Below are 23,862 nucleotides of genomic sequence, written 5' to 3' on the forward strand. Positions count from 1 at the left end.
TGATTAGCAGGCAAGTGTCCCTACTTAAGGGAAAACAATACACCATGATATGGGGTCTTCCCCCAAAGGAAAAAAACACTTGGTAAAATGACTTCTACTAAAACTGTTCACACAGATGGATGAGACAGATGTTGAAACTATTAAAAGATACCCTTGGGGCTGAGGCTCTAGCTCAGTGGCAGAGCACTTGCCTAGCATGTGTGAGGCACTGGGTTCAATCCTTAGCACCACATAAAAATAAACAAATAAAGTCATGCTGGCCAACTATAACCACCAAAAAAATAAGATACCCCTATAAAGTAATGAAAATAACTTTCATTTTAGGACAATAGGATTGGGGGTAATATTCCTTTACTATTCTGTGATATTAATACCATTTGTTCATAAATTAAAACTAGAATTTTTAAAAAATATTTATTTTTTAGTTGTAGTTGGACACAATACCTTTATTTTTTTTTTTTAATGTAGTGCTGAGGATCCAACCCAGGGCTTCACACGTGCTAGGCGAGCACTCTACTGCTGAGCCACAATCCCAGGTCAATGCTAGAATTTTTTGAAACATTTTGTGGCTTCTAAACATTATAAACATATCCTAGATAATCAAGCTTATGGATGTATAACAGGGACACTCTCCTGGATTAAAGTTCTGGTTCTGTCAATAACTATTTGGTACCCTTGAAGAAAACATTGTAACTGAAGTTTCTACATATAAAATAAAGGTATTTATTTCAAAATAATTTGAGATGGATAGTGGGAAACTAAGGTGGGATTCAGATGAAAGATTAACCACGCTAAATTGGGTAATGGGTATATAGAGAGTCATTATATTCTTCTCTATTATGTCTAAGTTGAGGTACTTTCAATAAATAAAAGAAGCCATTTTCATTCCTAGAACCTTGGTCCCCTTTGGACAAGATAATATATTCTTTGGTAGTGAAGCAATGTGATCTAAAAATCAAATAAAAATGTGGTATACTTGCAAGAACTACAGTACAAAAATAGTAATACTATTACTAAATTCTACAGGAATTAATACACTATTGCCATTTCCTACAAAGAAGGGGGAACCTCTATTATTCATTTTATATAACCAGAATTAAACCAAGGGGCAACTTGAGTGTAAGCCTGTGTCTGAGCTGAGAAGGTTAAGAGGATGAAGGTAGGAGTAGAAAGAAAGGAGGGACAAAAGGAGGAAGGATAGAACAAGCTCTAAAATGACTGAAAGGAAACTGGAGCCAGGCCCAATGGCACAAACCTATAATCTCAAGTCACTCAGGATTACATGGAAGATCAAAAGTTCAAGGCCAGCCTGGGCAACTTAGTGAGACTCTCTCAGAATTTTAAGAGCTCTATCCTCAGAGATAGAGCACTTGCCTAGCATGGACAAGGCCCAAAGGAAGGAAAGAAAGAAAGAGCAATGCCTACTGGACTATAAAAGAGCATAATACCCCACGTTTTACAAAAAATCCCCTGCAGTCTCCTACCACACAAATGCCTGACTGTAGGGACAGGGGGTGTTCTTTACTCCCACTCCTATTGGGGGCAGGCCCTCTGGTATTTTCAAATATCACTCTTTCTGTAGTGCAGTAAAGAGAAATCAAGAAAGTAAAAATGACTAGCTAAAGAGTCAAGTTATAGGAAGTCTGAAGCATACCAGATAAATCCATGGTGGTTTGAATTAGAATGGGGACAGCAGAAATGGAGAGCTGAAGTCAAGACTTAGTGACTGGGTCAGAAGATAAAAGTTTAGAAAGTATGAATGATAAAGCATAAATAAGATCATTCAAGATAAATAAAAATATTAAGAGATATTTAGGGGGCTGGGATTGTGGCTCAGTGGCAGAGCACTTGCCTCACACAGGTGAGGCACTGGGTTCAATCCTCAGCACCACATAAAAATCAATAAATGAAATAAAATATATATTAAAAAGATATAAAAATATCTATTTAGGAATAGGCAATTAAGCAGCACATTAAACTGAAATCTAGGAACTGTTCTGCTTAAAAACGAGAAGGGAAGTATGAAGAAAAAAATAAATAAGAATATACTAATTAGGGCTATGGGTGCAGCTCAGCATGTGTGAGGTCCTGGATCTGATCCCCAGCACCAAAATAAACAAACAAACAAATCGAGGTCCTCCATTGGTAGAAACAGACACCCAAAAAACTAAATCAGAAAAAAGAATGAGAAGAGTTTCATAGAAATGATGAGCAAACATTTTCAAAGAAAGGAAGTGCTGGGAGCCATTAGCCAAGTAGGTATGACAATTTCCTTGCCAGCGTACCCCATGTTGCTGACATGTTGCAGTGACATTGAATGTAAGTGACCTTGCTCAAGGACCAAGGCAGATTAGGGTGTTCCCGGTTTTAAGATAATCTTGTTTAGGGCGTTCCCAGTTTAGGTTCCAGGTTTAAGGTTTAAGATTATTCCTGCTGGGAATAGGGCGTATCCTGCTGCCTGAGTTCCCCTTGAGTTCTCACGGGATTCAGACAGTATATTTTGGGATAGAAGCCGAGTGGAGGTGAATTTGGGCAGAGAACGTGGATTTGGGAAGAGAACGTGGATTTCCCCAGAACGTGATTGTAGACGGCTGGTGTGAGTTCGGGAATAAAGAGTTGCTGTTTGAATCTACAAGCTGTGTGGTGGCTCGTGATTGTGTGCCCAGCCAGACTGCGGCAAGGAAGGAACTCACAGAAGAGCAGAGTGTGTTCAATGAACCAAGTAGTCTCATATTTTAGCAGAAACGTGCAATATAATCAGAGACTTGGCTAGGAAATAACAAAATCAAATATGATTTCTAACCTGTATATTCATATTACTACACAAAACTATTACAGGCACACATCTGTAGTCCCAGCTACTAAGGAGGGTGTCATAGCAAGATTCCATCTCAAATATTACATAAATATATACACATACATAAATGCAAAGCCATGTGATTTAAGACCCTAGCTCTGTAACTTGCTAGGTACATAATATTTAAAATCGACTTACACTACTCTAGGACCAATATTGTGAAGTACAAATTGAGAAAACACTTCCTTTCACATGAAGGCTATAGTGACACAGAGGTGAACACACTTTGAAGGAATTTAAAGTAAAATGTAAATGCAAGCAGTTATACTGTATTTAATTTTAGTAAGAATTTATGAAATTTACTATTCATCTGGTTAAATAATTTAGTAATAAAAAAATCATCAGAATTCCACAATCTTTATACAGAAATCAAAGAACTTAATAGGGTCTCAATTTCTTAGAAACTGCACACAGGAAGCAATTATTCATGTGAAATTAACCCCATTTTAGCAAATTACCCACCTTCTCCATGGCTATTCTCTTATTACTATTTTATCTCACATTTTTCCCCACATCCTGTGGCTTCCTAGGGTTTGTACTAATCTTCTCAATTCCTTTCGATTATTTTTGATCCAGAGCTACCACACAAAATAGTGATGCATGCCAGTAGATTATGCACCACTTTTTATCAGTTAATAACGATGTCTTCCTTTTATATTGTGCAAATTAAATCTGACTGTATCAATCATGAAATTATTATCAGTTATAAGCCCAAAAGAAACTATATTGAAGCCTAAACGAAATGTGAACTAAAATTTAAAAACCACAGAATTACAGCTACACAACTCAAAGCTATCAATATTCACCAGTATTATATGTTTCAGTCTTTTAGAATATGGATCAAAGGGCCAGGTAGCGCACAAGCCGGAAGGCTGAGGCAAGAGAATGACAAGTTTGAGGCCATCCTCAACAATTTAGAGGGACCCTGTCTCAAAAAAAAAAGAAAAAAAAGTAAAAAGGGCTGGGTATGTGACTCAGTGGTTAAGCACCCCTGGGTTCAATCCCTAGATTCCCTTCTAGGGATATAAAATGAATACACAGAAAAGGGCTTGACATTTTTTTCTGCAGGTGCTGGGGATTGAACCCAGGGCTTTTTTCATGCTAGGCAAGCATTTTACCACTGAGCCACAACCCCAGCCCTTGACTTTTTCTCCTTTAATCACAAAAGGATTAAAAAATAAAATCAAAGTACCTAAATAGTCCACACTGGACATCCACATCTATATCCATCCCTTAGGTCATTAAAAAATTACTATATTTTGCTTTAAATCATTATCAGTTCCATAGAATGTACATTTTGAATAATAATTCTGTAATTATTTCTATAACTATTACTTCCAATAGAAATACAAAATTAAGTAAAAAATTGCTCTAGTTCACAAAAGATAATTTTTAGGTAAATTCTGAAACCTATTGACAAATTAAAACTATCATAACTGTTTGAACAGAATTATTATTTGAATTTTCATAAAACTGCAATTTTTAAGAGAAATACCAAGAATCACAACAGATTTTATGTTTTAAAATTCACAGAATTGAATAGTAAAATAAACATACCCCTGGCTTTTTTATATATGTATTATATATATATTATATTCCTAGAAAACTGAGTGTATATTTAAAAGGGAAGAAAGGTATAACTGGTTGTATGTTCCACAGATGGCCATGCTAATTTATGATTCATCCCACGGGCTTTTTTTAGGAGACACCAAATGACACTCCACCATCAAGAGGTGGATACAGGGCTGAGGTTGTATCACAGTGGTAGAGTACTTGCCTAGCATGTGTGAGGCACTGGGTTCAATTCTCAGCATCACATATAAATAAATAAAGGTAAACTGACAATTAAAAAAAAATTTAAAAAGAGGTGGGTCACTTCTCTCTCCACTGGACCTAAGTAGACATTCCTAATTACTTCAATCAACAGAGTGCAGAGGAAGTGACAGTATATGACTTCTTAAGTTAGGTCATGAAAACTAATGCAGATGCCATTTACTTGTCCTATCTGCCTGTCACTCTCTCCCCCTCAAGATTCACACCCAGTATGCACTAGAAGCTCTGAGCCAATACATAGTATTGAAAAGTCACCACAGAAAGATCACGTGGAGAGGACCCAGAGTTAAAATGCCTAAGGAACTCTGGCTGCACCAGTCCCCTAGCTGTTTGGGTCTTCCAGCTGAGGCTCCAGACATTGTGCAGTATCAAAAAGCCATTCCTCACCACGCCGTTGCCGAAATTGCTGACCCACAGGAGCCAAGAGCATATAAACTGTTTAACACCACTCAGTTTTTGGGTAACCATAGTACTGTAACCATAGTAATCAGAACAAAGCAAGTTGAAAACATCTTTTGATGTTTGTTAAATTATAGTTCCCTACAGTACAATGTACCAAAAATAAACTCAAGATAAAACAGAGCTCAATACAATTTTTTTAAAAAAAGACACAAAAGTGCTCATAAAAAGTTAAACAGCATATTTTACAATTTTAAACAAAGTCTTTATAAGCGTGAAACAAACCTCAGAAGTCACACACATGCCAAGTGGGCACATATATACATGGTAGATAATGAGAGATCAATATGAAAACCCATGACAAATTGCTAACAATGGCTGGAGTGCACAATTTCACATTTTGTTCTTCATGCTTTTGAATTGTTAAATGTGTATTACAACCATGCTGTTAATTTTACACTTTAAACAAGAAGGCTGGAGATGCAGCTCATTCATAGAGCACTTTCCTAGCACAAATGAGTCCCTAGTTGGATCCCCAGCACCACAAACAGAACACCAACTAAATATACTATCTTCAGTGCATATTGTAGATATGTCAAGAAAGCCAGTCAGAGATCCCTGAGTAATAAATAAAAATTAACACAAATTCTATAGAAAACACTTGGCAAAATGTTTCAAATGACTTAAAGTCTTTGGCTTGCCTCCAAAAAAATTTTTAAAGTATGCCCCAAAATACTCAATTGTATGTAGTAAAAACAAAAATGTAACTTAATGATGTTGAAAATACAGGCTATGTTAATTCTTAGAGGAAAATTCATGTAGTTTAAACATGTAGAAAACATACTGCTGACATGGTAAATATATCATCATTTTATCAAGTAATTTGCAAGGAATTGAAGTATAACATTTTTGCCAAAAAATAATAAATAAATAAGACATATTACAGAAACACTAGAAAGATAATTTCCAAAACAAGACAGCACCTTGTAGTTGTCCAAATTTTTTGCACTATGTATTAATTCTAAGGAGCAGCTAGGTGAATAGGAGCACTTAAAATAAAATATAAGCACTAGAGATAATGTACATAGCACTTAAAATTAAAACTGAAAAACAAAAACATGAGGGACCTAAGCAAGTGTCTACAGAAATCAACTTTCAAATTATTTTGCTAATAGTGTATATGGCTACTAATTACTTTTTACAGTCTTACTTTTTAAAATCCTTACACTGGGTTATATTATGCTTATGAAAACATACTTTTACCCAGGTATACTCTTCATGCCACATGCCTGATATTAGTAGCATCTAATCTACATCATCTGCCTTACCACAGGAAGGTGACCAAAAGTATCAGAATATCAACTATAGCTAATAGTAAATGTCCACACAATGGTTCAGTTCCTGAACAAGATCTAAAGTATGTCTCCAACACGTCATCACAAAAAAAAAAAAAAAAAAGTAAAATGCACTAACAAAGTATCCACTACGCACTTAGAGGTGTATCCTGAACTAACCATGCAGCTCTTAAGGTGAGACTTGGCTAAGGAAAGGGCATAGGGAAAATATATTGACAGAAATTAATAAAAACTCTGTTTGCAACTACTGTCCTAATTTACATATTTTGTATCTCTAAGTTCATTTTCCACAAAGTACAATAACATTAACATTCATGAGCTCATAACTGATGTGCAGATTTCTTTAAAAGGAACCATTTAAATACACAATGACAACAACTAGTTAAAAAAAAATCTACAATTCATGGTTTTTAAGAATACTTCAGGAAAACCATTAATGCACACAAAAACACATCCAAATCCTTTCTTGGTTCCCACAGTTCAAATGCCAACAAAACCACTGAACAGCTGTGAAACAGACTATCCCTGAGAATTGGAAGAGTAAACAAAGCAACCCACTCCACTACCAATATCAACACTATAGAATTTTTAATGAGAATGCAACTGACTTTAAAAGTTGATGTTTAAAGAAAACATTAAACAGAAAAATGGCATTAAATAACAAGGTCAAAATTTTACTGATCTCTTATGGTAGGTAGTAAGTATCTTCCTGATACTACATTCACCAGATTCATTCTCATAAAACCAATAACCCCGACAAGATTTATTCCTTGAAATTTTCATTTCAGGTGTGGTGGCACACATCTGAAATCCCAGCAACTCAGGAGGCTCAGAGAAAAGAATCAAAAGTTTGATACCAGCCTCAGCAACTTAGCAAGACCCTGTCTCAAAAGAAAAAATAAAAAGGGCTGGGGGGGGGGGGGGCGGCTGGGGATGTGGCTCAAGCGGTAGCGCACTCACCTGGCACGAGCGGGGCGCTGGGTTCGATCCTCAGCACCAGTTAAAAATAAAATAAAGATGTTGTGTCCACCGAAAACTAAAAAATAAATATTAAAAAATTCTCTCTCTCTCTCTCAAAAAAAAAAAAAGGGGGGGGGGGCTGGGGATGTGACTCAATGGTTAAGTGCCCCTGAGTTATATCTCCGTACCCCCTCCCCCCAAAAAAAGAAAAACAAATTTTCATTTCAAAACACATTTCTTCTTGCTACAGAATGCCATATTACCTAATATATTACCCTAGAGAGATAATTAATGCTCTTTTCTTGTGAAGACATCTGCCACCAATAAATGAACCACCTGATAATAGCTTTTGACTCATTCTTTTAAAACTCAAATGACCATCTGCTCTAAGTTTTAATGGCATCTCTCCAAAGTTCAATAACTTAGAGAATTTACATAGCTGAAGTCTTTGTTGCAAACTTTTGTGAAAACAGTAAAGCATGCTAGTTAATATCAATAACCATAAGCTCTTGAGAAAACCAGAAAAAGCTCAGATTCACAAAGGAGTGATTAAAAGAAAGTATTAAATTTCCCTATAGACCCCATATCAATTTATATTCTCACTTTATACATGTAAATAATAAAACTATTTAACCTTTCAAAACATTTCCCCATAGAAAAGATGACAGAAAACTAGAGTTTTCAATACAAACAGTTCAGTCTATTAAGCACTTCAATATGGAAAAAGACTATCTAAATTAGCAATTATTTAATAGCAAAAAAAAAAACCTAATTGTTCATTAACAAGAAAATGGCTACATATATTAGGTATACAATAAAATACCTAAAATAGATTTTTGAACAGCCACAAAATTCAAAAAGAATCCTTCGATCATAATGCTGAGTATTTCGAAATTACAGAAGAATACAGTGTAACAAATATAGTACTACGTACTGTTTACATAGAAAGACATGACATTTAAATAATATAAAACATAACTCAGGAATGACAAAAAACTAACCTGATAGTTAACATAGGACAGGAAGAAAGACAATGTAACTGGAGAGCAATACACATACAGTATTCAAATATATTAGTAGTGCTTAGTTTCTACAACAGTATATTTGCTAATATTACTGACTAATCTACTTGGCTATTTAAAATATTATATGATAAATTTTAAAGCTTTCTAAAAATAAAAACAGCTGAGCAGGGGCTGGGGCTCAGCAGTAGTGCACTTGCCTGGCATGTGTGAGGCACTGGGTTTAATTCTCAGCACCACATATAAACAAATGAAAATTAAAACTAAAAAATTTAAAAAAAAAAAAAAACAGCTGAGCACCCCTATAATCCCAGCTGGGGAGGCTATGCCAGTAAACCACAAACTCAAGGCCAGCCTGGGCAATTTAGCAAAAGCCCATCTCAAAAATAAGATAAAAAAGGGTCTGGAATAAGGCTGAGTATAATAGATTGCTCAGGGTCCAATCCCTGGTATCACAAAAAAATAAAGTAAAAAATCTTCAGTAGACTAGTATGGTGCCTAGCTAATCCACTAAAATTCTTGCCCAAATTAAAAGACTTCATCTAAATTAAAAAGAATTAATACCAGTCACGATGGCATACACCTGTAATCCCAGCTGCTAGAAAGGCTGAGGCAGGAAGATCACAAGTTCAAACCCAGCCTCAGCAACTTAGTGAAACCCTGTCTCAAAATAAAAAATAAAAAGGGCTAAGGATGACTCAATGGCTAAGTGCTCCTAGAGCCAATCCCTGGTACCAAAAAAACAAATAGAATTAGGGCTGGGGCTGTAGCTCAGTGGTAGAGTACTTGCCTAGCACATGTGAGACACTGGGTTCGAGCCTCAGCACCACATAAAAACAAAATAAAGGTATTGTGTCCACCTACACTATTAAAAGAATTTATAATTCTTTAACAATTATCAAATGTAATTAGTTACTGTGGCATAATTTTATGTCATTCAACCAACGAAGAAATTCTATTTCTGATTTATAGATTCATCAACTTTAACCATAGGGCTGGGGATTTAGCTCAGTGACAAAGCACTTGCTTATTAGCACTGGGGGCGGGGAGGGGCACACACACACACACCAAAAAAAAAAAAACTTTAACCCCAAATCACAAGTGACAAAAAATTATTACAGATTAATGTAGGTTAACCAAACTCCAGTATCCATCTTTATTCTCCTGAACTATCAAATTACTAATTCCTTTAGAAATAGTCTCAACTATAATTAAAACTCTTAATGAGGGCAAGGCCTTTGTGACCTACCAGCTGGTTGGTATATTCCACATTCCTGACTCTTGAGAAATACTAAATTAATGAAAATAAGATTGTTGTGATTAACAACACCAGCCACTATTTACTATTACCAAGTTTGGTGCTATACTTTTTTTTTTTTTTTTTTTGGTACTAGGGATTGAACCCAGGGGCGCTAAACCACAGAAACACATCCCCAGCCCTTTTTGTATTTTTATTTAAAGGCAGGGTCTCACTGAGTTGCTTAGGGTTTCACTAAATTGTTGAGGCTGGCTCCTCAGCCTCGGAAGCCGTGTGGCCACCAAACCCAGCTATATTTTTATTTAACCCTTTGGACAATACTTAAATAGGCATTATCATTCCTGTTTTATAGGTGAAGAAAATGAAGCCCTTGCCTAAAGTTACAGGTTAGTAAATTCAAGGTGAATCTTACAAACTTTAGAGTGCTTCAGTCTAGCATGGGTACCCTTCTCCCAACTTAAATCGTCTAAAGAATGAAAACATATCTAGGGCATCTTGTTAATATAAGTTATTAAATCCTACTCTAATATTTAATTTCAAAGAAATACATTTTAATCAAAAAGATTCCTTTTAAAATTAATTTCAACAATATAAAAGAGAAAAACACCATCTACTTCCAGCCAATATTTTTTTTCATGATGGGGGGTACTGGGCATTGAACCCAGAGGCACTTTACCACTGAGCCACATCTCCAATCCTTTTTATTTTTTTTATTTTAAGACAGGTTCTCACTGAATTGCTTAGGGCCTAACTAAATTGCTGAGGCTGGCCTCGAACTTGCAATCCTCCTGCCTCAGCAGGAGGACTATAATCCTGAGCCACTGGGATTACAGGCATGTGCCACCAGACCTGGCTTCCAACCAATTTTTAATATGCATTAAGAAAATTTCTTTGACAGTATCGCCCCAAAATCTACAACCCTCCCATCATATCTTTTCTATTTCTGTAATCTCAGCTACTCTATTGTAAGTACACACAATAAAATTATAACCAGGCCACATTCAGTCCAAACAAAAGAAACAAGTAGTCAAAATAGGTGTACAATTGGAAATTTTAGTAATATATTTGTATTTTTAGCATTTGTTACACAAGAGTAAGAAATTAATCGAGTGAAACATAAGAATTTCATTTTATGGGTGAAGAATTGAGGTTCAAATTAGGGGGAGAAAAAAGAAGACTACTACTAATACTATCACACACACAAAAAAAGTTCCCACCTACCACCCTATTTGTTGTTGGTTTTTTGTTTTCTTCTGTTTTCTGGGGGCAGGGACAGGCTGGGGATTGAACTCAGATGCAATTTACCAATGAGATACATCCCCAGCTCTTCTTATTTTCATACAGTCTCACTAAATTAATGAGGCTGGCCTCAAACTTGGACTCCTCCTGCCTTAGCCTCCAGAGTCACTGGAATTACAGGCATGCACCCCATGCCCAGCCATTTCTTGTTTTAAAAGGAACAAGATTATCATCAAGAGGATAAATTCACCAGGCATGGAGGCACATACCTATAATCCCAGCAACTTAGGAGAGTGAGGCAGGATTCCAAATTCAAGACCAGTCTCAACAACTTACCAAGACACTGTCTAAAAACAAAAATTAAAAAAGAAACAAACAGGGCATGATAGAACACTCCTATAATCCCAACTACTTAAGAGGCTGATCCAGGAGGATCACTTGAGCCCATCATTAGTTTAAGATGAGCCTGAGCAATATAGCAAGACCCTGTCTCAACCAAAATAAAAAGTTATTTAAATTCTAATTTTTAAGTTAGCCACAAACTCACTTAGTGATAAAATCTAACCTGATCAAACAAGGGGCTACATACAGTATATAGTCTTTTTCCCCTTAGAGTTATTCATATGCTTCATTGCAGAAATATTAATGTACTTAATTTCCGGGTATTGCTGTAGGCCTCTGTGTGTTATGTGATAAAGATACCATAAAATAATTCTAAAATTCAAAAGCTTATAAACTCAATCCCAAGCATCTGAATAAGGAGTTTAAACTTCCATTAAAACTTCTATTTTTGGGCTGGGGTTGTGGCTCAGCAATAGAGCACTCGCCTACCACGTGCGAGGGAGGCTCTGGGTTCGATCCTCAGCACCACATTAAAATAAATAAATAAAATAAAGGTATTGTGCCCAACTACAACTAAAAAATAAATATTAAAAAAAAGAAGATCAAAAAGACTTTTAAAAAGTATATTAAAAAACTTCTACTTTTGCTGGCACAGTGGCACATGCCTGTAATCCCAGAAGTTCAGGAGGCTAAAGCAGGAGGATCAAAGTTCAAAGCCAGCCTCAACAATTTAGCAAGACCCTAAGCAACTGAGTGAGATCCTGTCTCAGAATAAAAAATAAAAATGGTTAGGGATGTGGCTCTGTGGTTAAGTGGCCTTGGATTCAATCCCAGAACCAACAACAACAACAAAAAAACTACTTTCATTTTTTTCCATAAAAATACAAGAATAAAATTGAGTTTTACTTACTGTAAATTAACCAACTGTCATAGCACCCTCACTGGGTCACTATAAATAATCATACATCACATTTGAAACCCAAGATACAGTGAAAGTGAGTAGAAATTTGAGAATATGAGGTGCTAACAACTGCCCTCAAGCACCTCCAGCATATTAACATATGCTGCAGCTTTGGGGCACTTAGGCTGACTTGTGTAGTGTGTCCTAATGATACACAAGTCACTGATTATCTTGAGATAAGAACTTAAAGAGTCAAAATTTTAATTTTTTTTTTTATAATAGTATTCTGGGCTGGAGCTGGGGCCCAGTGGAAGAGTACTCACCTAGCATGCATTAGGCACTGGGTTTGATCCTCAGCACTACATAAAAATAAAATAATAAAATAAAAATATTGTGCCCACATATAACTAAAAAATAAATATTTAAAAATAACAATAATAGTATTCTAAATTTGCACAACTTTTCTGGGATGAAAAGTATTTGTAAATGAAACGCTCCTTGGAAGATATATTTTAAAATTATATCCATTAGGGACTGGGTTGTGGTTCAGAGGTAGAGTGCTCGCCTACCATGCGTGAGGCACAGGGTTCAATCCTCAGCACCACATAAAAATAAAATAAAGATATTGTGTCCACCTATAACTAAAAAATAAAAAATATATATATCCATTTAATCTATCCCAGGTATTGTCTTAAAAAAAATGAAAAAATACTGTCCCAAAGAAACTAATAAGAAAACTTATGTTTAAAGATGTTTCCAAGCAGAGTACAGTGGTGCACGCCTGTAATCCCATTGACTCAAGAGGCTGAGAGACAGGAGAATTACAAGTTCAAGAACATCCTTGGCATCTTCGTGAGACCCTCAGCAACTTAGCAAGACCCTGTCTCAAAACAAAAAGAGCTGGAGATACAGTTCAGTGATAAAGCACCCCTGGAGATTCAATCTCCAGTACCCAAAAAAATAAACTTTTAATAATAATACATTTCCTTCATTATATAGTTTACAACACTGGAAATGAGGTATATTGCTAATAAATTCTCATGTTTTCATCCTTAAAAGAAAATAATTTTTACTTAATTTTAAATTTAGTGGATTTTTAATCATTTGTTCAAAATATATAAATGAAAGACCTTCCAATTAATTTGTAAGAAATTACTAGCAACACAAAAGATAGGACACTAAGAGCTAAATTTCAGTCAGTTTTTACTTAACTAGTAAATAGAATGAAAAAAGAAGTAGTCAGCCCTCTGTATCTATGGGTTCCAGATCCTACAATAGTCCCTACTGTCCCTGACCACATACACACAAACATTAAATGTAAAACTTTTCTCATAAAAGAAAAGGAAATACTATCTACCATCTGATAGTTGAGTAGACATGATATGATGGCAGATATAATGGCAGATATTACGTCATATCTGCCAAGGAAGAGCTTGGCTGCAAGAGTTTAAAATGACTGGGATTTTGAGCTAATCTGTATGGACCAAAGAAAAGCTAAAAGATTAAGGACCCCAGTACTACTTTGATAGTAAAGGCTAACCACCTCAACCTGGAGAACCTAATGCCTCATATGTAGCTCAATAAACTGCTTTAACAGCAAAAAAGTTTCTCACAGGAATGATACTTTTTCTTTTCTTTTTTTTTAATATTTATTTTTTAGTTTTCGGTGGACACAACATCTTTATTTTATGTGGTGCTGAGGATTGAACCCAGCACCCCGCACATGCCAGGCCAGCGCATTACTGCTTAAGCCACATCCCCAGCCCCTCTTATAAAACGCTAAATATAACTATAAATAAGAAACTACCTGTTACATATTACATACACACACACAGAAAAATCATAAATGTCTAACAATAGTGTTACATTAAGTTAAGCAGATAATCATACTATGCACTAGAGTAAGACTTCTCATCTTCAACACTAAATGGACCAGAGAGCTAGTTTTGAGAGAAGTATTTTGAACTGAGAAATAAATACACAAATTATTACTCGGGTTTGGGAGTGGGAGGGAAAGTATAGTAAAATTAAGTAATTTTCAGGCCTCCAAGGACTCTTAACTATTTCTTAAAAAAAAAAAAAAAAAAAAGAAAAGAAACTTTTTTTAAAAAAGAGAGAGGACAAAGGGAAAGACATGAGATATAAGATATGAGACAGTAATATGAAAGTACTAAGTTTTTGTATTTGTTGCTACTGTTGTTGTTAAGAGACAAGGTCTTACTACATTGCCGAGGTTGGTCTCAAACTCTTGGGCTCAAATGATTCCTCTACCTCAGTATCCTGACTAGCAGCAACTGCAGGTGCAAACCACCATGCCCAGCTCAATGCTTAAATTTTAAGTCCAGTAAATTACTAATAATATAACTGTGAAGTTTAATGGCCTTTTGGGAGTTATAGGGCCTTTTACATGTTATAGCACTAGCCCTTGAAATTTAATGCAGTTTTCAGAGCAAATTCTAAAATATAATGAAAGATCATATATTTATGGGGAAGAGAGAGAACAAAAACAATGCAAACTATTTGGGACTAATTTTCCTGATAATTTCCATAAAACCAAGGCAAATGGAATAGGTAAGAAATATGGAGCATAGGAAATTAAAGAGACTACTTCATTTTCTACATGTATAGAACACAAATTTTTCAGTTTGTTAAATATTAAACAGTAACCACTATGAGAACAGAAAAAAAAAGTGATATTTCCAACTCACTGAGAAAAAATACACATTAAAATTTAAAAAGTAAGACAGTAGTAAACTAAAAAATATATACCAGTTATAATAAATACAAACAAGATAAATTCTATTAAAAACAATGAATCTCAAAATCAGTGTACACAATATTTAATCATGTCATTTACAAGAGAATTTCCTATAATAAATTAACAATAAGTTAAACACAAGCCAGGCAGAGTAGACATGCATCTGTGATCCTCACATGCATGGAATTCCAGTGAGTTGGGAGGCTGAGGCAGGAGGATCACAAGTTCAAGGCTAGCCTCATCAATTTAGTGAGACGCAGTCTCAGAATAAAAAATAAAAAGGGCTGAGGATGTAGCTGGGTAAAGAAGCCCAGGTTCAATCCCCAGTACAGCAAAAACAAAAGAAAAAAAGTATACAGAAAGATTATATATATACACACACAAGGATGTTTGTTGCAGCATCGTTTAAAATGTCAGAAAGGTGCTGGTGATGTAGTTCAGTGGTAGAGTGCTTGCCCCATAGAACGTGTGAGGTCCTTCATTCCAGTATCACAAAAAATAAATAAAATGACAAAAAAAAGAAAACAATATAAAAGAATGATTAAATAAAACTGTTTTTAACTACTATATACTATATACCTACTAAAAAAAAGTAATACAGATTATGTTCTGTCACAGAAAGATACCCAAGACAAAAATACGCAAAAAAAAAAAAAAAAAAAAAAAAAGAATGCTGAAGAACAACACATTTAGGCAAAGAAGAGATGAGTATACATATATATTTCTTTATAAGTAGATAAGTTTAAGGCATAAAAATAATTCACTTTACTATATAAGGAATACCTATTAAATTATTTGTAAGAAAAACAAAACATATCAAGTAGGAATAAGCACAAAACTATAGTGTCACCTTATGTACTCACCCAACCACAGACTGAAAATTTTACACAGGCAAAGCCATGTCTGTACTGAATTTGTACAGACTTTTTCCTTGTCATTATTCCCTAAACAACAAAGTATAACAACTATTTATACAGCATTTTCTCTGTAATTAAATACTGTAAGTAATCTAGAGATTAATATATACAGGAGAATATGCATAGGTTATATGCAAATATTGCCCCATTTTATATGAGGGACTTGAGTATCCTTGGATTTCGGTATCTTCAGGGGTTCCTGGAATCAATCCCCTGAAGATACCAAGGCACAACTATACAGTAAAATCTCAGCTGTACAAAAATAAGGAAATCGCAAGCACTAGACATTTCATTTCTAAACTAGATATTTAAATTTTATAAACAATTTTCACACAGGAAAAGTATTATAGATAATGATCATTTCTGAACTACTGACTGTATTTGAAAGAATGACAAAGGAGAAAAGCAATAAACTAGAAGAAAAGCAATAAGCTAGATGTTCATCCCTACTATCTGCCATTCACTAACTTTGTGATGAAACAAATTTTTTAATCCGGATGAGCCTGAGTTACCTTTTAACTATTTTAGGATATTACCTCTCTAACCTCAGATCAAATAAGTCAAAAAACCCTTTGAAAAACACATTTTGTACAGAAAATATTTATTTATAGCTATAGATTAAGTTTCTAAAAGATAAAAATATAACACATACACCTTTCTCTCAAACTACTAATTTAGTGCAAAAGACAATTACATCACAGCATACTTACTGTAACAGAAGCACAAGTGCACTGATCACAATGGCTAGCAATCAAAAAGGGTGAGAAGAGTTCCTGGTGGGTTAGCTACCAGAGAACACATTTAAAAGGAAATATCTAATCTAATCAGAGGAATATGGCTATTAAGTACAGTACTAGAAAAATATATTAAGGTAGCATTACACTTGCAAAAAAACATGTATATCAGAAAGCTGTTACATGTTCCTTTTGTGAGGGGGACAGGGATACTGGAGATTGAACCCAAGGCCTCACACTCTGCCACTGAACTACATCCCCAGTCCCTTTTACTTTTTAGGGTCTCACTAAGTTGCTGAGGCCAGCCTGGAATTTGTAAGCCTCCTGCCTTAGCCTCTCTGGTAGGTGGGATTACAGCATGTGCCATCACACCTGCCTAACTTTATTTCTTTGTGTACACTCTTTTCCCAGACTACCAGTCTACTTTTAGAAACATATATTACTCTAACAATAAATCAAGGTTTGAAATCTGCTGAGGGGAGAAGTGAAAACAGAAAGTCTGTGCATCTCAAGTAGAAAGATAGTCACTTAATTCCCTGCTAATCAAAGTGTGTCCTTGAGTAATATGTCCATTACCTAGGAACTTATTAAAAATACTCCTGCAGAATCACAGAGCTACTGAATCAGAAGCTGCATTTTAAAAGGTCCCCAGGATATCTGTGTTTCCTCTTTGTAAAGTTTAACTATCCCATAACATAAAGTTTGAGAAGTACTGACATACAGGTCTACTACTTGATTTAATGAAGTGCTCAACCAAAATGTAATCTAGTGGTAGTTGGGCATGCTTGAGGCCCTGGGTTCAATCCCCACTAAAAATGAATAAATAAACAGATAAATAAATCATCATTTAAAACATAGTATTTTCTGACAGAAGTAAATAAGAAAAGTCATTTTGTAGACATCTTTAAAATAAGCAGGATCCTTAGAAAAATCAAGATTTCCTTGCAGATGCCATTAGCAAGAAATATCTCACAATATTCACAGATCTGGCATCCTATTCCCCATTGTTCCCCCAAATCCTGTTTTATCCTAATGCTCTATTCTCTGACAATACCCTTTTCTACTATAGTTCTAGAAACAAATTAGAAAAGGAAAACATGAGGATTATTAATCCGTTTCCTTTCCCACCCCCATCCCTGTCAAACAGAGTCAGCACTTTTAAATTTTTAAATGAATACAAACATCTGAATAGTTTCTCCACATGTGACCTGAGAAATGGTCTTTACTAGGGATGGAAATAAAAGATTAAGAGCTACCCCTAAAACAGCTTGGACCAACTATGACTGGAAAGCTAATTTTGAATAAACTTATTTTAAGGACTACAGATGTAGCTCATTGGTACAGTATTTGCTACAATAAACTTGATTTTCTTTACCTCTAAGATTTTATTATTCATACCAAGAATAACAGAAAAAAAAAAAGAACCTCTATAGGAAATCCAAATAGTCTTCATTCTCTTTGGTAACAACACTGTAGTCAAATGATCACAAAACCAGCACAAGTAAAAACACATTTTCCCCCAAATCCTATAAATTAGTATCTACACGATACAATGTCAACTATACCTACTTGATTATAGACTTCACAAAATTAACATCAATTAACTAAATAATAACATATATTTCCACAACCTTCTTGCTGACTACAATTTAGCCAAAAGTATATGGATACAAGATTCAAGTTTTATCACTCAAATATATACCAAGTGTTCCTCTTTGTAAGGTTTAACTATCCAGAACATAAATTCAAACACATATTTCCCGAAAGAAAAAAACATATATACCAAAATATTTCAGACCCACATACAACCCCCCGTTAAAAATCTCTAATATGTGATAAGAGTCTAAGAGAAAGATCCTAAATGACACGATCACTCCAGAATCTTTAACCCTCAGAAAAGTTTCAAACAAATTTTATATTAAAGGTCAACCATTTCTTAATTCCCAAACATACTGTGATAAAATTTCTGTCCATTCAATGTGGGTATAAGTAGAGCACAAATAATGAATAATCACTGGGTGCAGTGGCATGACTATAATTGCAGCTACTCAGGAAGCTGAGGCAGGAGGATCACTTGAGTCCAACAGTTTTAACTCAACCTCAGAAATTTAGTGAGATACTGTCTCAAAATAAATAAAATAAAATGAAAAGGGCTGAGGATGTAGCTCAGTGGTAGAGCGCTCATGATTTCAATTCCCAGTACCTCAAACAAAGAATAAAAATAAATACAAAGGCAACCACAGTTATTCTGGTAAACACCATAACACCAAGTCCTTTTTGTTTGTTTGTTTTTGTAATTAACTACAACATATGTCAAACACATAAAAAATATAAAAATTTAACACCAATGACCCACCATCCACTTTAAGACAAAGCATAACCAAAACAGTTAAAGTCCCTCCTTTACTTCCACCAATTGTATTCCACTCCCTTCACAAAAAGATATCTATTCCCCTGAATATGATATTAATGTTTTACCACCTACGTTTACCACACTCTTACATATCCCTAAACCGATTTTGCTCCCTCCAAGGGACTTTTGGAAATGTCTGGAGATATTGTAGATTATCATAAGGGGTGGATACTACTGCATCTAATAGGTAGAGACCAGGAACGTTGGCCCACTACAAAATACAGGACATACCTACAATAAAGAATTATCCTATCTAGGGTTGGGGATATAGTTCAATTGGTAGAGTACTTGCCCCGAAAGCACAAGGCCCTAGGTTCAATCCCCAGCACCACCAAAAGACAACATTATTATCCTATCTAGTTCAAATATGTCAGCCACATGCAGTGGCACACGTCTTTAATCCCAGCAACATAGGAGGCTGAAGCAGGAGGATAACAAGTTTGAGACCAGCCTTGGCAACTCAGCAAGACCCTCAGCAACTTAGAGAGATCTGTCTGAAGAAAATAAATAAAATAGAATTTTTAAAAAGTACCCCTGGGTTAAATTCCCAGTACCAAAAAAAAAAAAAGTATTATATGATAATATATAAGATTATTTACCTCCTTCACATTGACAATGAACTGAAAAGTGCAAAAGCCAACTGTGAATAAACCTGCTGATGAGAGGCAAGTTAACACTCTTATTAATGAGTCAAATGAATAATACATACCTCCTGGTCAGGTTCACTAAGAAGAACAAAATACCATTTCTATGGTACTCTTGTCCAAAATACATAATCTGAATGTAATCATGAGGAAACATGAGTCAAACCTAATTTGAGAGACAGTCTACGTGGTCATTGTTCAACATCTAGATCATAAAACACAAAGAACAAGAAACTGGTCCAGACTCAAGAAGACTACTAAATACAATGTATAATCCTGGACCACAAAAAGAACATTAGTGGAACAACTGATAAAGCTAGCATAAGGCATGTAGGTCAGTACTATTGTATTACTGCCAATTTCCTGGTTTCAATAATTATAGTTAGCAAGACCCTAACATTATGAAGTTTTAACTTCAACTATTATATAAATATCAAGTATTGAATATAATAAGTAGAGTAAATCTTGCAAAACGGAATGAAATGTCAATGGACATTAATTATTAAATATTTTGAAGGAGAAAAAATAAAACTCTGAAAGTAATATTATAGTCCTGGGGCAAAACCAGAGCCAAGAACTTATGATTTGTTCAATCCTTTAATAATAAAAGACCTGATGAAATGAAACCATAAAAACTAAAATACATTTCACATGAAGGCTACCCCTCCTGCATCTAGGAGCATTTTTAAAATGTTTGCTAAAGGCTGGGACATACTTCAGTGGTAGAACATATGCAAGGTCCTGGGTTCAATACCCAGCACCAAAAAAATAAGGTGTCTGCTAAAGTAATCAGACAAGATGAACCATTATATATTAACAATGTGTTAAATTACCTTGTAAATAAAACTAAGAGTCTAAAACAGTTGCCTCTGAAAAACACCTATTTTTGTATTAGGATAATGAAATCATTAATATGATATACTTTCTACTACAAAACATATAGACAACATTAACATCCCTTCAAAAATCACTACAGATATTGGTCAAATTACATTATAACATGTGCACATACAAATATGTAACAACAAATCCCACCATTAAGTACAATTATAATGCACTAATAAAAAAAGTGGGAGGAAAAAAAAAATCACTATAAGCCAGGCATGGGCCCATGCTTACAATCCTAGTAACCAAAAGGCTGAGGCATGAAAATCATAAGTTCAAGACCAGCCTGCTTCAGCAATTTAGTGAGACCCTGTCTCAAAATTAAAAATTAATAAATAAGGATGTGGCTCAGTGGTAGGATCCCTGGATTCAGTCCCCAGTACTCTCACATACACACACACACACACACACACAAAATCACTATAGAAGGTAATAAAAATAGTTCCGGTATTCTATTGCATTGGGAGTATGATTTTCAACAATAGTAATATGCTACATATTTTTATAAAACTAGAAAAAAAGAATTTTGAATATTTTCACCACAGATGACAAAAAGGATAACTGTAGTTCAGGGCATGTTTTGGGGTATTGTGTTTTTGTTTTTGTTTTTTGGGAGAGGTCATACTGGGGACTGAACACTGGGATACTTTACCACTGAGCTACATTCCCAGCCCTTTTTATTTTTATTGAGACAAGGCCTAAGTTTTTGAGACTTGCTTCAAACTTGCAATCCTGCTTCAGCTGGGATCACAGGTATTGTGCCCTGTTCAGGGTCTGTTAAACTTTACATTTACCTTAGAAAGATATTCAAATTTCTCCAAAATCTACAATTACTGATCCCAAGAATTCCTCCTAATCATTGACTTGTGGTCAGGCTTCAGCATGAGCTAGCATGCAAAATTTAAGTGAGCAGAACAGGCATATGTTGCTGGGAGTGTAAAGCGTAAAATGTTTTCACAATGAAATTAATCAACATCTATCAAAATGTTTAAATATGTGCATGCTTTGATGCAACAATTCCACTTCTGAAGTACTTAGCACATATGCAAAGATACATATACAAGGATTTTATTCAGGACATCATTGTAAGTAAGAAGACCTAATATAAACGCCTATAAATAAAGTACTGATTAAACAAATTTCTGCATCCAGTCACTGGAATACTATGTAGCCACAAAAGAATAAGGAAGACCTACACATACATGCTAACATGGCACAATTATCAATATAGTACTACATGAAAAAACAAAAGCTCAAGAGTAAAATAGTTTAATACCATTTATACTTAAAAGGAGAAATAGATTTATATTTTCAGTATATTCATATCTATGCTTACAATGCATGGCATATTCTGTAAGAATAAACAAACAGAAAACAATTCTTTTGGTCATGCACATAGATCCCTTTGTGGTGTATAAAAAACTGTTTAACAAACACAATTTTATAAATTACTTGTGCAAAAACTGAATCGGCTTGTTGTTAATTTCTTTTTTATTGATGCTAGCAAAAACTATGAGCACATTTCAAGATTTGTCAAGTGGGGATGGGGATATAGCTCAGTGGTAAAATGCTTACCTAGAATGTGTAAGGCCCTGGGTTCAATCCCCAGCACCATATAAAATAATAAATAAGTAAATAAATAATTTTGTTAGGCTTTGTCAAATTCAATTATAATATCTTAGAAGCATCTCGTTTAGAAATTCTGAAAAGTATCCAATTTAAAATTTTCTACTGAATACAATTACCAAGGATAAATCTGTGAAAATGAATTAGATTAAATAAAGCAGGATATCAAAAAGGGTAACTGTAGTTCAGGGCATGTTTTGGGGTATTGTGTTTTGGGGTTTTTTTGGGGGGGGGCTAATACTGGGGACTGAACACAGGGATACTTCCGAATGAAAGCAAGCCTTCAGTTTATCATATTTTAAAAAATTAGAGTCTATAACAAGAGCCCTATAATGTAGTGAATCAAGGACAACAACTGAATGGGTAGGAACCTGATATCACCCTACTGAGAGAGAATGCTAACAAACTAAGAAATCAGGTGTTTCCCAAAAAAAAGAAATTAGGTGTTTCCAAAGAAGTGGGTCAAGAGCTCACACTATTTTTTCCTCTATTGATAGAAACATATAAAATTAAACAATTTAGATAAAAAATAATTTCAGAGAGTTCTAAATACCAATCATTCGACGACTGAACTCCAAGTCACGGTGTCACAGTAGGCAACAAAAAAAAAAAAGCTATCACCGCAAACTGGAAGCACGAACGGCCCCTTGGCAACTAAACACCATATGGCAAGGCAAGCCTCCCTTCAGACAGTTATCACTTGATGGCTGATTAATTTCAATGGCTTATTAGACAGGCCTCTCCAGACCCCGTGTCTACAGGAAGAGGAGGAGGGGAGGGGAACTGTGTCTGTTGTATTCTCGGTGCTTTGTGTCTTGCAGGCTGGAAAGCATCCTGGTAATGGAACTGCCATTAATTCCCTTGGGAAGAAGGAGGTCGTTTCTGCAAGTTTTTGTGTACCCGGCACAGAATCTAAAATTCCATGTGGCCCTCCCCTTTCTGTTCACTCCAGCCGGGCACTACACGCGAGGCGGCCCCAAAGCCCATCGCAGCAGAGTCCCCTCCCTAAAGCGCGCAGACCCAGCCAGGTGGCACTGACTTACCGGTGGGCGCGCTGTCCAGGATGCGCAGGTCGTAGGCCCCAGAGCAGCGGTAGTTGGCGGCGGTGCCGTTGTCCCACACCACCACCACCTCCTCGGGGCTCTCAAAGCTCCGGACGGTGCCCACATGGCCCTCTCCGCCGTCCTGCTTCCCCCACTTCCAATCGGGGCCGCGCACTACCCGGGCCCCGACCCCTTCCACCATCACCCGGTTATTGCGGGAGTTACTCATCGGGGCCCGGGCGGTGGGCTCCGCCGCTGCCGCCGCCGCCGCCGGAGGGCCCGTGAGTGAGTTGGGCCCGGGCCGGACTCTCGGCGCCGGCGGGGGCGGCAGCGAGCCCCGGGGGACGTGGGAATAACTCACGGGGACGGCGGCGCGGTCCCCGCGGAGTCCACAGCCGCTGCCCAGCCGTCGCCGCCTCGCCCCCCGCTCGGACTGGAGTCCGGCCCGCTGTGGGTCTGAGGCGGAGGCGGCGGCGGCGAGCGGGCAGAGGGGAGGGGGCCGTGGGCGGGGACTCTCCCGCTTCCTCCGGGCTCCCCGGCCGGGCTACAGCGACGGCCGCCAAGAAACCTCGCTCTCCCCCGGCCGGGAGCGCGGGGAGCGCAGAGGGCCGGGGGAGGCTCGCCCGGAGGGGACGGCGAGGGCGGCGGGGGGCAAGCCGAAATGCTGGCCTTTACT

The 23,862-nt window shown here is 36.3% G+C and overlaps 1 protein-coding gene across 1 annotated transcript in view; it reads right to left on the bottom strand.

Annotated features, from left to right (window-relative positions):
* The window catches only part of Mib1 (MIB E3 ubiquitin protein ligase 1), a 129,754-nt gene extending 106,217 nt beyond the window's left edge, over nucleotides 1-23,537 (bottom strand). The window contains exon 1 of the mRNA XM_046433889.2: nucleotides 23,187-23,537. Within this exon, the coding sequence (XP_046289845.1) occupies nucleotides 23,187-23,415 (229 nt within the window). The 5' untranslated portion in view covers nucleotides 23,416-23,537. The remainder of the gene's footprint in view (nucleotides 1-23,186) is intronic.
* Nucleotides 23,538-23,862: the final 325 nt, after the last annotated feature.

The sequence above is a fragment of the Marmota monax genome, unplaced genomic scaffold (genome assembly GCF_021218885.2).
Source record: "Marmota monax isolate L192 unplaced genomic scaffold, Marmota_monax_Labrador192_F-V1.1 WCK01_AAM20220418_F8-fsc00126, whole genome shotgun sequence".
NCBI lineage: Eukaryota > Metazoa > Chordata > Mammalia > Rodentia > Sciuridae > Marmota > Marmota monax.